We start from the raw sequence: 16875 nt of genomic DNA on the forward strand, positions 1-16875 counted from the left end.
TATGCCACGTAGGCTTAATCATGTTTCCTAATTAGTCGGGGTTGCCAACCCCGACTGTTTAGGAGTTGTTAAACCCCAATTAGAAGCCTTAAAACCCGATTTGTAATGCCCTAAACAGTCGGGGTTGGTAACCCCGACTAATTAGGAAACGAGATTAAGCCTACGTAGCATAAAACATGTCGATTTTGATAATTAAAAAAAAGATCGATTTTGATAATTAAAACTTCATTTGGGTCTATAGTGAAAATTTGTTCTTCTATTAATCATCGAACTCCTGCAATTGAGCATGCCCCTCAATGTATCATTTATCGGAAGCAATCGTTTCAACTTTTGCAGACTATGATTACAAGCGTCAAGTTACCACCCAGAAAACCACAGTATGAAAACAACTGATTACATCGCTCGGTAAATTATTACAAACAGACTTATCACATTAACAAAAATCGGGGAGATGGAAATATTGCCCATGATGTGATAATAATATATCTCATCTTACCTAGAGAGGAAACATTATGTTACAGAGGCATCACCGTGCACAGGGGACCAGGACAGTAGTCCCATGGAAAAATGAGTATGGCTAACTTCCTAAGTACATATCTGTATGATATATTTGAAGAGTTGACATTTTCTCTCAAAACGCTCTCGCAATTTCTAAGGGATGAATATCTGTATGATATATTTGAAGAGTTGACATTTTCTCTCAAAACGCTCTCGCAATTTCTAAGGGATGAAAGCATGGTGATGCTCAATTGAAAGTTGACATTTTCTCTCAAAACGCTCTCGCAATTTCTAAGGGATGAAAGCATGGTGATGCTCAATTGAAAGCCCCCCTATCTAAGAATATTTCCCATCCTGCTCTAAAATCTCTCTCCATCTCAATTTTTTTTGTCGCCTTCGAATACCTTCCAGGGAAAATAATTGCAGCCTACAGTTCATTACAAAATCTCACATTTGTAGAAGGGAGCGAGCACCGCGTGTAACCACATTTCCCTCAATTATACAAGCAAATGATGTGTGACTCCAAACCGGTTCAATCTTTTAGATATGCTCATTGTTGTAGCTGAAGCTCTAACTTGTACGCTTGCAACTCCATGGGAGAGAGAAGCACATTTCCTTCTTGAGCCACATCTCCTAAACGTTCAATATATCCCAGCATCTCTGTATCATCATGCAAAAGATTCAAAGAAGTCCCCTTCACATTCGTAACCGCGAGGTCTTTAAACATGTAGAAAAGATTAACAGGATCATCCCCCACTCTTGAACAATGCAATCCTCCCCTTTTACAATAGGAAGAATCCCAACCTCGCCTCTGAAATATAATCGCAAATCTAGGGTCTTCAGTTATATGGGATGCCTTCGTAAGCTGTGGAATCTTGAAGCTCACAATGTGCAAGTCACAAGGTAGGGAAGAGGATAAGGGTGCAAATGATTTTGGAGAAGATAGCTTCAAGGGCATTTTCAACTCGTTCTTACTAACAAATGAATGTAATGGGTAGTTCAAATGTGCCCCAACTCGGTGAGAAAGAAGTGAAGGCTGGACCGATAACAATTTGTGAATATTGGAAGGCAATGCAGAGACATTGGATTCAGTGAGAATGTGAAAGATCACATTCATAGGGCGGTTATCCATCACTCCTTGACCTAAACCTCGACCATCATCTCTAACCAAACGACGATCCAACATAATCTCAAGCCATCCATCCTTAAGGCTTGCTGCTCCTAGTGACTGACGAGAATGGACAGAGAAACGGTTTCCTTCTGAACCCTGCAAAAAAGCGAGGGCAGGCATGGGATAGTAATTTCCCTGTAAAGGGATTTTGTCATATGTTTCTCTTCTGCTCATCTGAAAGCCATTCAGATCAGAGTAGAAAACCTTCCTGTTGTTGATATCGGTCTTGAATCTAACTATCAACTCTTTGTCATTGAACTCATGATCAAGAAGCTCAACGTGGTATTCTTTCTCAATGAGCAACTCCTGAAGAGTGTTCTCGCCAGTATATATCCTTGTGCTGTGAGATACTGGCAACTTGTTCCATGCAGTTCTTGGAAGAGTATAAGCTTCTTTAACCAGTGGACCTTCAGAGACAATGAAGCTCCCACCTTTTTCTATAATAGGCTGAGCTTCACCGTTTGGTAAGAATAAGTAAGCTCCACTACCAGAGCTGGAGTACATGCTTATCTCTTCCCCTAAAACAGTTTCTTTGCCGTCTTTATTATTTTTTAACTTCTTTAGCAAACCTTTTTTTACATCAAATGTCAATGAGTGATGAGGATTATGGATCTCTGCCTCATCCCCCTCGAATTTTGAGCAAACATAATGAGATGGGCAAGGCAATTTGTCTTCTTCAGTAAATATTTTGAGCTGAGCAGGTGTAGATTTTTCGCAAGCTCCCTGTCCACGAGTCACATAGTAAGTCTCCAAACCCAAGGCAGGAATAGATGCTCTCCAATAAACACGATGTCGACCAGTCGAAACAACTTTTCCCTTGCTATCATGCTGCCACTCTGGAGATATTTGGCTTGAAACACATGATCCACTTGAGTTCACAACAGTTACATCAGGCTCGGTGACAATAACCATAACAATCTCCTCCCTTGTTTGCTCGACGGGGTTGAATAAGGTCACAGAACGAGCGTGTTCTTGGTGAATATCGAGGACTTTATGTAGTGGTTGAACATCATACCTCGACCTTGTCTGCTCTGGTTCATAAGCAGATAATAAGGTAGGATCAGATTTGTCATGAAAATCACCCAGAAGGACTTCAACTGCTCTGGACATAAATATCTGCAAGTCTTGCAAAGACATGTGCATTCTAGTACCATAATCCTCTACAACATGATTTTTAGCAGTACCAGTTACCCCATCGTGATGCTGGAAAAGAGCTAGATTTCTCCTAGCAGCTGTCATTTTGTGGGCAAAACCAATAGGAAGTTTTGAACATTGATGCCTTTGACAGTATCCCAGAACTAAAGCAGCCATCATCTCTGATGCTCGCAGTGTCTGCTCTAATATACGATCCACAGCCTTAAAAAATGGCCTTGAAACATAGTATCCACTCCAATAATCCTGCTGCCTATCAGCATAAGTAAAGAAATCACCTGATAAAGAAGGGAAACCTTCCAATTCACCAGAGCCCATCTCATTCGGACGAGTAAAATTTATCCTATATGCCTCCTCACGAAGAGTACTGAAGTAATCTTCCAGAGTGCCAAACTTGACTTCAGCATTCAAACTGGGGTTAGAATTTATGTAATCAAATAGTGTTTGGTAATTTCGGAACTGAACTTCTGCTTCCTCCATGCTAACGTAACGGAAATCATCACCCAACGGAACGAGAAGTGTGTTTGTTCTGTACAACGTAGATTTTTTCCTGTACTGATCCAAAAGCTTTGTTGCTCTCTCTTTAACATTGCTAGGATTTGTTTCAACAGGGTCAAATCTCCAAGGACAGGCCTCATAGCTAAAACCTCGCATACGAGCAAAGTCAAATTGACAACATATAGCTGGCTCTGGTCCACAAGTGTGTGGAATATCATAAGAGTAGAATGGCATCATATGAACAAACATATCAGTTGTTTCATCAGCATCCCAGGTTTGCCTCCATACAAATTCCAGGTTTTTATGCATAGCTAGCTCCTTCTTCAGCTCATAGTGAGTTCTCTGTATTAGCATGTTTTGAAAACCCATGCGTCGGAGCAAATACGTCATTGTAGCCGAGTAACCAAATGGATCTATCGCCCAGGAATTCTTGGGAATCACTCCAATGGTCTCATTCAGCCACAGGTTTCCCTCCATCATCTGTATCAGATAATCTTTTAAAGAACTTGAAACTTTCAACTAATAGATGTACTTTATGAGTTCATTAATAAACTGATATAAATCGAACATTTACTAGATAACTGATTTCTGCAATGCCCACATATATCAAATTAAAATGCATGCATAACAAGCAAAGTGCGAGCAGATGACGCAATCAAAAAAGGTTTATCATAATTTCAATTGAATTATTTCAGAAAGTTAGCATACAAAGCATATGGCACTAATACCAAAAAACATATTCAGTTAGCTATGTTGTGTGTGTGTGTGTGTGTGTGTGTGTTGTGGAGAGCTAGAAATATCAGAGAGAGCATAGATAAATGAGATAGAAAAGCCACTGCACGTATATATGAAACCTGCACAGTAATCAAAGAAGTATAAAACGAAGCAACTATATTCAGCAAGAGAATGAATGAATTTTCTAAAATTGAGCATAACCATAATAAATTTGATGAATATTTTGATCAACAAGAATTTCACCAGCATACTTTATCTAACAGAAAACAAGATCTAAAGAGCATTAAAGACATTGTTACTATACAAGACTTTATACCCCAAAAAAATATCATTCTTAGCAAAATATTTAACCTAGACACCTAGCATAGCCACCAGTTTCTGTGTATCTCAAGATGGAAACTTCACAAAACTCAAAGTACAAACATAACCATAGGAAACAATAAGTTAATCTATGTGATATGTGATGAATTAGAATACAAGCTCCTTAGCACAACCAAATTTGGAACCAGACTGATCTTCACTCTGATCTAATAAAAACACAGGGTAGTATTTTATGCAAATTTCTTCCCAGATTCAATCCTTCAGAAATATATCATACTTCATTTAGGAAATCTTAGCATCTCTGAGCCTACCTTCCCACCCTCTTCTCCTGTTTTCTTAGTTCGAAGGCTACTCCTATGTTACTTAAGCTCCACTTGGTTCCAACAAATCATGTATTCCTGTGAGCCAGTCAGCTTTCCGTGCTTTACAGTTAAGATCCTATCTTGAGCACTATCTTCCTACTAGAACCTCGGCATTTATTCCAGAGGGTTGAATTCAAGTTGACAAGCAGCAGCAGAACTTTGCCATGTTATAGTCATGTGGTCAATTGACAACCATATTTCAGGCTTAGATGGCGATGTTTATGAACAGACACAAAAAATATGCACCCGCAACACGAACGCACGCACACATGGACACACTTAACATACACCAGACAAAGCAGAGAACAGGCCTATGGACACTTCTAAGAAAATTTATCATTATTGCATTTCTCTATTGTAATTTATATGGGCTTCTTAACTCTCTCCCTTCTCAGTAATGCACAATATCAGACCTATCAATTTTCTGCTTTCACAGTCCATCCTTCAATTTATAACTATGTATAACAGGAATACATCCCCCCCCCCCCCACCACACCATGAAAGGTTAAAGGTACCTAATTCATCCTTTCTAGAATTTCTAGACTAGCTAATCAACTCAGTTAATGTTATGACTTATGCTTTAACATCCAGGTGTTTTTTTTTTCAAACATGCCCATTTGTGTGTTTATTTCAATCAATGTACTCAAAAACTTTAATGTACATCCGATATGTAGCCTATAACTTTCAGAAACTTTGAACAACATGAAAACAGAAACTTGCACAATAAATATGTCAACCTTACATGCAGCAAGGCCAGAAGATCATCAGAAACAAAGAGATAATGATCAAATCCAAGAAGACACCAAAATAACAACGTAGAAGAATTTGCATCATAAAAAAAGGAAAAAAGAGGAAACATATTTGCATAGAATATAAATTTAAAAATAAACTCAAGAATAATACCTGCTCGATGATAGCAAAATAGTGGGAATTAGCCTGCATGATAAAGGTTAATAACAGTGAGTCCCAATTGAAACGAAGAGTCAAGTACTACTTCTTAAGGACAAGATAGCTGTAAATTTAAAACAGAGCCTACAGTTCAGAAGAATTCCTTTTAGACTTTATGGATCACTTTCAGTAAATTACTCCAGTAGGACCCCCCAACCCCCTTCTCCGTTTAATTGAGCAACTTAATGCTCTCAAAAAGCTAACTACAGTAATATTATAATGTCAGAACAGAAAGGAGATTATGGGGCAAGTTTTCCCTCATTGGGCATGCTAGTGGAAATGCCCAACAACTTAGTCTTATACAAACACAAGGTGTAATCATCAGTAACGAAAAATTAACTAACCAAACATAGAGTAAATACATATTTAAGTGCACCTAAAATTCATAAGCGGTCATATACAAAGCGATGCATAGTGAAAGGATTTATGATAAGTAAACCCCCATGGTGAATCTATACTATTCTCTGATTTTAGATACAGCTGCAGATCATGCCCAGCCATGTGAAATTAAGTTATATTTGTAGTTGTTCCAATATGTTCAGTTTTTCCGAATGCTAAATTGATAATAATCTAAATAATATTGCTTTCTAAGGAAAACCTCAATAACGTGGTTTAGCGTAGAAGGTAAAAGAGAGGCCTCTATATTGTCAATAAAAGGTTTGTCAGAAATACTACATATACAACCTGAAGCACCTAGTAAAAGAAACATTTTCACAATTCTAGTTTCACGGACAGGAACCATGTTATACTCAAAGCAAAAGCAAAAGCAAAAGCAAAAGATCCACATAACCACTTTTAGTCAAATGTTTAATCAATTCACATTCACTGTATTAAAACTAGTGCTGTCAGAATGCAAATTATGAAAATTTATACAGATGTATACCTTTAACTGACCATGAGCCACAAACATGAACCTTATGATATCAATGAAGTCTTAAACTTGACCTTATAATGCTTGTTGAGTGAGATGAGGCTCCGTGAAGATGACAAAGAATAAGTACAAGGCGCTAGCCCATTAAGAGCAGCAAACTCCCTAAATCTAAGCAGATGCCACACAGAACTGCCTACAACATATAGTATAGCCTTGTGATAATCTAAAGGTTGAGTAATACTAGGGTAGTAAAAAGGGACTGAACGTAGTTCCATTAAGTAAATGTAAACTCTGGGTGTATGGCCAAAATCTGAAAGACGGTAGAGATGGTAGGGTGAATCTCAAGGATGAATCAGGATAAAGAAGCAAATATCCTCCATGCTAACACCAAATATCAGAGCAAGAGCCAAGTAAAACAAAGGAGGCCAGAAACTATACTGATCGGTAATAGATACAAGAAGCAAGGGGCATTGGATGAAATGCTGACTGGGTTAAGGATTAGCGCAAGGCAACCAAAAATATCCAAGAAGAAATGAATTAGGAGACATTCATAATAGACGAGGCAATAGGGTAGAACTTAACAGAAAGAAGCACCTATGCAACAAATGAGGGAGGTGAAAGGCCGAAATGAGAAAAGTTGTTACTGATCAACAGCACACTGCGAAACAACCTAAAACAAAAAGGCTGAGAAAACAACACCTCTGTTGGCTCAAGCTTAGATATTCATAGCCAAGTAATAAGTGTGGTCACAGCAATATGAGATACAGACGCGACATGAATACAGACACGAACAGCAAAAGCTTTCATATAGACACAAAATCCATCAATTTGCAATTCTAAGATTCCAATATAATTAGGTCAACTTGAGTGTCATACCAAGGTTTTAAATATCGGTTACCGAAAATATATTGGATGGTCAAATTTTATAACGGATCCTGGTTATCGGGGATATATTGGGGAAAATAGTAAAAAAAGGAGTGTCATATCGGATGGTAAGCATATATAATATAATGTCCTAAAATGTAATCTAAGCACATTTAATTAAAAATTGAGAGAAGATTTTCAAGAGAGGTCATTGATAGAGGTCTTCGAGTGAGAACTTTGCAAGTGATTTGGGAGAGAGAACAGTGGAGGCAAAGAGTATTAGGGTTACACAATGAGCGGATGTAAAAAATAATAGGATAGCATGATTTTTATTTAGTGGGTGCGGTGGGTATGGAAAAAGAGGGTTTTTACCTCTAAACCCGAATAGGTTTACTTAGAATGTAATTTGTTAAAAATCGAGTGGTTTTTAACTCACGACAAATCGGCCCCTTTATCGGATTTACAGCGATATATCAGGACAAATCAGTCAAAAATGTTATGCGATAAATTTATGCAGAAATTGTATCGGACATAGGCCAAACCCTATATATCGGCGATAAATCAAAAAAATCAGCCTATTTTTAAAACACTATGTCATATGTTTGATGGTTGATGTAGTTGGCGATAGGGTCATCCCATCTGATAAAAGAGGGCTCATATCCATCATGTTGGTCCAATGCAATAAAAACATCGTCACTCTTTAGATTTTTCTTTTCCCCCTCCTCATACATTTATGTTATAGTCATGCAATGAAACTTATTCTTCTACGACTAGTATTGGTTATGTAAGACCATCAACAACAATATCTAATTCAGTTCTACTAAGGGTCATCTTTGCGTTAAGTTTAACTATTATCATATCCTTTTTAATTCTTCCAACCAGTATTCATCAAGTAACCCAAAAATCTCATTCAAATTAAAACATCACTTCAGCTAAAAATAACAGCACTTACCTCGTCATTCATCACCCAACCTCCTCCCACAATCTCGAGCTGCCCGCCCTTCACCAACCTCACAAACTTCTCCCGCTGCGACTTCGTCGAGTCCCTCCACCACCTCGTCAGATATGACATCTCCTCCCAAATAAACTTCCTCCTCTCATCCTACAAAAACACCACAAAACACAAATTTAACCTTGCCGATTCCATAAACCACCTCACCAAAACTTAAAAAAAAGAAGCTCACCTTCGACAGAGCCTCCACAATCGTGTCCAAAATCCTCCTCGACTGCCGCTCATAATACTCCTCGACAGTAAGCTTCCACCCGGGATCATTATGCGAGTGCGGAACGACGAAGACCTTCAGCTTCTCCTCGTCCCACTCGTTTCCGACGTACGAAACCCTCACCCTTTCAAGCCCGCTCGACTATTCCAGAACTCGATCCGATCGTAGGAAGCCTGCTCGTGCATGCACGACTGACTCGCGCCGCTTCGTCGGCGAATGGATACGTCGTCACCAGTTCTGCACGACGGATGTTTAGGGCCCGGAGAGTTGAGGCATGTCCCTCCCGGCCGCCCGCCCGCCTCCCCTGCCTGCAGTGAGGGACAGGCTTGTTGGGACGCCAGTATTCGGAGACGACGCAGAGGAGTATGATGGAGAGGAAGCGAGGACCTAAGTGAGGTGACAGAAGAGGGACCGCCTCGCGACGGAGCTCGGCGCAGTTGCGCGTAGAGAGAGGACGGAGTTCCTGAGACGGACACTGCCGACAGATCCCTCCTCCGCCCGCGGCGTCTCGTACTCTAGCTCGTAGTAAAACTCCATCAGATGAATTCGAGATCTGACGGTTGGTTTGGGGAGTGTGAAATTTTTCGGGGGACCGTGAGAGGAGTTATTACAGTTCGGGGATTTTATGACAAAGGGAAGTTGTGATTGGGAATTAGTTACTGGTTAGGAAATTGTTTTGTGTGAGAACGACATCACGAGCGTTTAAAAGTCCATGGAAATTATTTTCCTGTCTTTTATCTCTAATAAAGGATGCATTGGATATTTGAATCTTCAATATTTTACAGCTTATTGATTCCATCTCTTAACACTGAATAATTAGTACCAAAAAATGCATATATCATGTCAGTACCGCGTAGCTGATCTAAATTAAAAAGACAATAAAACTATACGAATGAAATAGGTTTTATTCTTTCTTGATGTTTCATAAGATACATGTTGGATACCCTGTAACATGCAGCATTCTTCACAAATTTCCAAGTTGAGGTTCAATAATATATATTGTGGAGTTTTACGTGAATTTCACGAAATTGCCTTAGAATTATTAAAAAAAAATAATAACGAATAACCTTAACGAAGCCGAGGTGATGAGGTCTTTTGTCTTCCTCCAAATATCTTGACGTTATGATTATTATTATTTGATAGCTCAGATCCGGAATCGAACCCCAAGGCCATGAAAGCCATATTGAAATATCTTTTACAATTTACTAGAGGGTGTTTGTTTCACCAAAAATTCTGACATTTGATATGGATTACAAGTTTTGTGATCAAAAAGTGAGTTTTTTTGTATTTTGGGATTTCATATATGTTGTTTATTTTAAAAAAAAAATTAGAATATTAAATCTCAAAAGTACAAAAAATACCCAGTTTTTAGAATTTGTCAAATCCTCTTAATTGGAGAGGATTTTGACAAATCACATAAATGAGTGTGCTTACCTCTCAATTGGAGAGGATTTGACAAATCCCAATTTTTTTTTGTTTTTTTTTTTGTGGGAGGTAACCTCACCAAGATATAACATATTCATCATATTACAAAATTTTAGCATTTGATAATACTACAATTTAAGCTTGAAACAAACAAAATATTACAAATTGCAGTATTCCAAATCCCAAAATATTAACGAAACAAATAACATTTTAAAAATCCAAACCCATAACAAAACACCTATGGATTTCAAATCCCATGACGAAATTCATATCCTAAAATTATAGGATTTGAAACAAACACCCCCTAATTCGCTTTCTTATCATTCAAATTTAAAGACGCTACTCGGGAAGTTGAGTGGTTGGTCTTCTATCGTGTATTGGTTGACTTCGAAGTCATTGCGCGTCTGTTATGCGTAAATTGTTGTGATAAACAGCACTTTATGTATCACTATAAAATATAATCGTTTATCTGCTTATTTGCACAGTGGAGTGGCAAAGGTCAAAGTCCTTCCTGCGTGGCCTTCAGCATTGAACGCGGAAGAGGCATGATAAATCTGTATCTCGTACCTCGTACTCGGTATTCTTCATTTCATCCATGTATTCGCATGGAAAACATCGGAACCAATCACCAGATTTTGCAATCATTCTCTTTAGAGCAATAATCGCGAGCAAAGTCCTGTCATATCATTTTATTACCGAAGCTATAATAAGAACAGTAACATTAAATGTGGAACCGTAGATTCTAGTTATGCCACCAGTAACACACATGCTACCGCTATCTTACAACATACAATAGCCAATAGCCCAAGGGTAGGCAGATACACAATACCCCATAGCACCGAGGGCCGTAAATATGCACGCGATAGCGCTATAGCTTTTAAGGAAGTTTTGCTCCAGAATCTGAACTGACCGGCTTAATAGGTGCGGATAGAAAAGATCAACAGCTTTTAGGCCTCTCATAAGTCGGCGGCAAAGATGGACAATTTTCGTTCATCTTTGCGTATGGCTCTATGGTGTTGTACTGTGGCAACTCCATTCGGTACTCACCAAGTATCTGACAGAATGGAAGGTCGTCGATTTTGGCGTTACACCAGCTAGGGAGACGTGTTCTATTGTTCTCAAAAATCTTAAGCATATATGCATCACGAATCTGTCAACAAGCATCATAAATTGTAATTAATAACGGGCACTAGCATGACAAAAGACGTATGAACAGATTTTCCAAGTTTGACTTCCAAGTTTATCCTTGTCATTTCTACTCCTACATGGTTAATAACAGCACTAGCAATACAAAAGGAGTTAAGGACAGAGTCTCCAAGTTTGACTTGCAGTGACTGCTATATACGTCTTTCTCTGATATAACTAGACAATTTTCGGACCGTCATCAGAAAGGACTCAAGCTTTTGAGGTCTTTAAAATCTTTACGACTCCTGACAACAAGCTTATCCTTGTCTTGGAAAAAAGGCCTATAGTTTCTGGTTCTAAAAAGGCTAAACTGTACCATACTTCAACTACAGAGACTCAACTTCGAGGGGCAAAAAACAATTCAGATAAAAATTTGAATCTCAGTCCATATCGGGTCAAAATGTGCTTACCGTGAACTCAGTAACCTGAATAGAGTTGGCAATTGGTCCAAAAATCCCAGCCTCTTTGTACATCTCAAGGATGAAAGCAACACAAGTAGTAGATTTCCCATCACTGTATACCCATTCATCTTGTTCAGGAATAGTCAGCAACTGATCAAAGGTCATTCCCCTCCTTTCTGTCTCAGCTATGATAGCATGCAAGTCCAGATCCTGATTTCAGAAAAGGTCAAAAACCAAAAAATAAATGCAAAAGCTACATCTTCCAATCTTCGGTGAATTATTAGTACCACCTAGCTAGAAACATAAGCGCTGCAATCCAGTTCTATTATAAATGTGCGTCCCTCTCGAAGTGGTTTAGGGAATCTTACTGATAAGTGAGATGAGTAATCAATTGTTCTTTCGGTAACCAAGTTACTACTACCATTTGCTTTGTTGGTTTGGGTTTGGGTGAGTTTCTTCCAACATCGCATCTTTATTCTCTGGGTTTAGGTTTGTTTTGGTTTCTTCTAACCCCATATTTTTCTTTTGAATCGTGATCATAAAATAAGCAGGGTTGTGGACCTTGCACAGTGAACACCCTAAAGATGTCATAATAAACACACTTAAGGGATTAATATGCATACGAATAGTGCAATCTAGAATGTTTGACATGCAGTGACCATTGGAGAATGAGATAGATAAGAAAGAGAATGAGGTGGCAACTACATGTCAAAGCTTTAGAGAGACTTTTCCCAAATTTGATGCCCCCACTCAAGAATAAAAGGTCTTGTAATTTCACATTCTTCACTATCCTCCACATTAACACCAGTATCTCTGAAGAGCAGAGTAACAGCAGGAAGGAGGGGGAGGCGGGGTTGGTGGCGAAGAAGAAAAAAGAGGCAGGAATAGGGAGGATTGTAAAAGGAAAGAAGATAAAAAGAAAGGAAGCCCATCTAAGCATCAAGGTCAAGGTAAGCCCCATCAAACCTTCAAAGTTCATACTGTTTCTGATTTAAAATAAGAAGAATCAGAGAAGAACTGTGATTTTGAGAGAATTTCAAAGGATCAGGCCTGTCAGGGTTCTTTGTTGGAAAACCGTGATTGAATTAGCTGGATACTTGATTTGTTGGAACCATGATTTTCCAGCAATTTTATCTGGCATATTCCTCACTGGCCGTTGTTGCCTGTTGTCCTCCAAGGAGTGTATGGTGTTTGGAACTGCCACCAAACCTGACCACAGTTCGGACTGGGCGGCAGTTGAAGGAAAGAACACAGGAAATAGATAGTTTAAAGCCTCTAACTTAAACCGCACCACTTATAATACAAATAGAATGCATGCTTAATCAAGTTCTGGGATTATTTTTTAGAGTAATCTTGTTAAGCAACTGCAGTGAGATGGAAAAAAAGAAGCATATTCTAGAACTAAAATTTGGGCATGGTTACAGTAGGAACATGATTACAGCTAGATTCTTACGGCAACTATATGCCCTGAGTTCAGTAACTGACTGACTTATAAATCGAGACTGCATTTCCTTATTACATATCAGCATCGGCCAAACCATGATAAAATACATGTTACGAATTTAATGAGAAGGTTGTAAGGATTATCTTTTGGGTCTCACTACTCTCATTAGTGGTTGCCGGAATAGCATGAGCATGTAAATAAGTGAGAACTTAGCTGCAATCCTGTGTTTGTAAATACCTAATGCAAATAGACGCCAACTACTAATGTAACCTACGTAAGATAATTTCGTGTTTTACGTAGCGGTGCCTGTCTGATCAGTCAGTTTTGCAATGTTTTTCAAAAGTGAGGAGCAGAGCGAACTTTTTATGAACCACGCTGGACCAAAAATCCAGTTTGGTTTTTGGTTTGGTTGGTTAGCCTTGGGTTTGATTGGGTTCACCAATTTGATTAAAGTGAGAAGTAATTCAGATGAATTTAGGACAAGCACGTTAATGAAATATTCCTATGCTTTGAATGCTCAACATAAGCCTCCTGAACACCTACTTTTGAACTTTTCTATAAAGCTTTTCAAACCCCTTAGACCCACTTCTGGATTTAAGAAAAGATCAGATTGTTTACATCATTTTATCTTGTTGACTCATTCGCATTAAGATTTATTCATTTTTTTCCATTGCAATAAAAATTCTCAATTTCTGATTTTTCCCACCAAATTTGTCCTTTTTTTATTGCTCTTTAACGGTCACAATTTTAAACCCTTATCTTCTTCTCATACTTAAATGGCAAGCATATTATAATACATTCTTCTATAATGATGTTGTCTGATTGATCCTTAATAAAATGTTCCTGACAAATCATTATGAAATTCAAAGCATTAGGACTTGAGATTTTATACCTCAGTACCCAGCCTCTTGTTCAAGGCTTCATTCCACATGTTTGCAGCATATGAGGGCTGCAATCTTGTCCACATAGACATAACAGACATGACCTGATATAAGGGAATAACATAATTAGATTGAACAGAAATCCCTAGAAATAGTTAACAGATATAACATACAGAAGCGGAACATGCAATAAGCTGGGGTGAACTAATAATTGAAACAAACATATGCAAGCAGACACATGCCACACAAGTGACACAACTATCATACTCGCTCAAATAAAGGGTAAAGATTTGCAATCAAGAGAACAATTTCTCTGTCTACAGCAGAAGACCACAAAGAAGAAAGAGTACCAATGCTAATCAAGATAATAGCAGAAATAGCATTATGGCAGTTTTGAGGTTGGCTAGGTTCAGCTTTGGTCTATGATTTGGAGGGGGGAAAGGCAGAAACAAGATGGTTTCACACCAAGGAAACAAATGAAAAAGATCGTTGAAGGATTCCAAGCAAAAAGAAACCTTATTTGGTTCAAACCTCCCAACAACTATGCTCATCTCATCTTCAATATGAAGATTAAACCTAGATGCACAATCTAGCTAGCAGCGTTGAAAGTCAGAGAGTTCAAGTATGCAGTAGATGAGTCAGACTAAACCAGGATGCTAAAATGATGATTATTTTTATCATTCACCAACTTGAGGGAAGCTGCAGATAAGAGCATCCTTCAATCTCACTGTCAGATGGTAGGCTATCATCAAGAATTATAGCTTACCAATTTTCACTACTTGATGACCAAAGACATTATCTTCCTGTTTATCTCTCCAGGTAAGTCTGAGCAATTATTTGATAGTTCAAGTAAATTAGATCCATTATTTAACCAGAAGACAATGTGAACTTCAAAGTTGCACCATGGACGTCGTCACATCAAATTAAAAACATCAAAATAGCAACCAGTAGAAAGAAAAATCATCCAAAAGAGCAGTATCCACTTGAAGAATAGTTGTGCAATGCAATATCCAACAGATTTAATTGCTTTAAAGCAAGGTTTTAAATATCAGATATAGGGGAATATCGAACAGCCAAAATGCATATCAGATTGCAGATATAGGGGAAATGTCTGGGATATGTGTTAAGTATCAGACTTCAATATCAGATGATGTGCATATGTAATATAATGTCCCAAATCATAATCTAAACATATAAATGAATTCTAAGTATACAAAAATGTAAACAATATATATTTAGGATCATCAATCAATTGTAGAAACTTAATTGGGAATAAGAGTATACAACAATTTTGCTAAAAGATTTCATAGATATGGACTTTTTGCTAAAAACACTAAAGAAAATTTTCCTAACTATATTATTCTGCAACAAACTATATAAAAGAATATATCGGCTATCATATTGACTGATATATCAATCATGTCGGGGATATATCACCCAAAAATTGCAAAAAGACAGTAAAGGATATTTAGACCATGTCGTTTTGTAGTAAGCCTTATAAATGGGTATATCATCCGATATATCAGGCTATACCGAGGATATTTAAAACAATGCTTTAGACTGCATGTGTACTTTAGTGAAAAAAGCATACCAGGTTAGCATCCAATGGGGGTGGATAATTGTCTGCAACTGTATCAATCCAGCTAAATATCATGTTATGATATCCATAGGGTTTTCCTGACATGCTTCGTGCATACGCCCATGCTGCAGTGGCATTAAATTTTGCACGTAATTCAGGATGTAGTGGAAGCAAAGCTATCTGAGGGTTGGAACTATCCTTCAATGCCAATTCCCACCACTCGTCCCATGGAATTACCACAATAATTTCCTCTCCCTGCATGCATAAAAATAGAACAATAAAAGGAGAGCAAAAATGATTATTTCTATGGCAAGCCCCTCTCTTAAGCATAATTTTCTGCTCAGGAAATTTCAGCAAGACAAAAACCTTTTTCTGAATCTTTCATGGATCTTTTGTTCCATAGATAACCCTATTTTAATGGGAAATAGAATTCTGATGTTGAGAGGAAAAAAGAATAACTAATACACCCTTTTCGCTACAAAAAATATTGCAACAGTCAGTCATCAGGTGATATGGTATGATAGCTATCAGAAACAAAAAACATTCTTCTCGAAATAGTTAAGTATATCATATGAAATCCTCATAAAGCCCATAGGCATGTCTTCAGGAGAATGTAATCTTACAGCAAGACCTAATAATTCTTGGTTAAAGTTCACTAGCATGTCATGCACTGTGATAGTACCTTTTCATTCTCATGTCCTGATTCCCCAACCCATAAATTACCCACTTCATCTTTCAAGCAAACTGCAGTATGGCCAGCAAATGCACCTGTGACCCATTTTTCCAGTGTCTCAAATCCGCCCCAACGACCACGGATTTTTGACACAGCTAAAAAGTCACCTGAGTTAACATCCTCTGGCCTAATGGTTGCACACCAAGGTTGAGCACGTTTCTTGAAGGTGGCCCCCATGTGCTTTTCTAGGAAGGCAATGTTAGCGTTCTGACCCCAGTTGGTGTTTGAAAATAAAGGTAAAACATCCAAAAGAGATAAAAAAGTTCCAAGCATCCCCGATGGCATGAGAAATACAGAAATCCCGTGTTGTTTTACCTAATTGTACAGAAATTAAATATCATAAGTTTGTGGTTTAACAGAGAAAGAAAAAAAACAATTGAACTACAAGAAAATCAAAACAGACATATTCCATTTCCGCAGGTTCCTCCCATGACTTTATCTCTAGAGTGTGCTCACGAGCAGAAAAGTAGTAATCCCACATTATCCTGTATGGTGTTGCAAACACATACAGATCCATACAAGTCCAGCTGTGAGCTGCATCAGTCTGCAGGAAAAAAAAATTAAAAAGAATTTAAAACAGATTC

At 38.1% G+C, this 16875-nt stretch overlaps 2 protein-coding genes across 2 annotated transcripts in view; both read right to left on the minus strand.

Moving 5' to 3' along the window:
• On the minus strand, positions 761–10902 carry LOC109820905 (alpha-mannosidase 2). Its single transcript, XM_020387100.1, has 6 exons — positions 10853–10902; positions 10636–10744; positions 8605–8784; positions 8373–8522; positions 5641–5673; positions 761–3799 (listed from the first exon to the last, which is right to left on the minus strand). The coding sequence occupies exons 1-6, from the start codon at positions 10900–10902 to the stop codon at positions 1049–1051; spliced, it is 3273 nt and encodes a 1090-aa protein (XP_020242689.1). The 3' UTR covers positions 761–1048.
• Positions 10731–16875, minus strand: part of LOC109819573 — a 7979-nt gene continuing 1834 nt past the window's right edge. The window contains exons 2-7 of the mRNA XM_020385330.1: positions 16695–16835; positions 16241–16606; positions 15571–15813; positions 13991–14083; positions 11664–11864; positions 10731–11218 (exon numbers count right to left, since the gene is read on the minus strand). Of these exons, the coding sequence (XP_020240919.1) occupies positions 11006–11218; positions 11664–11864; positions 13991–14083; positions 15571–15813; positions 16241–16606; positions 16695–16808 (1230 nt within the window). The 5' untranslated portion in view covers positions 16809–16835 and the 3' untranslated portion in view covers positions 10731–11005. The remainder of the gene's footprint in view (positions 11219–11663; positions 11865–13990; positions 14084–15570; positions 15814–16240; positions 16607–16694; positions 16836–16875) is intronic.

This window comes from Asparagus officinalis, chromosome 8, assembly GCF_001876935.1.
Source record: "Asparagus officinalis chromosome 8, Aspof.V1, whole genome shotgun sequence".
Classification (NCBI taxonomy): domain Eukaryota; kingdom Viridiplantae; phylum Streptophyta; class Magnoliopsida; order Asparagales; family Asparagaceae; genus Asparagus; species Asparagus officinalis.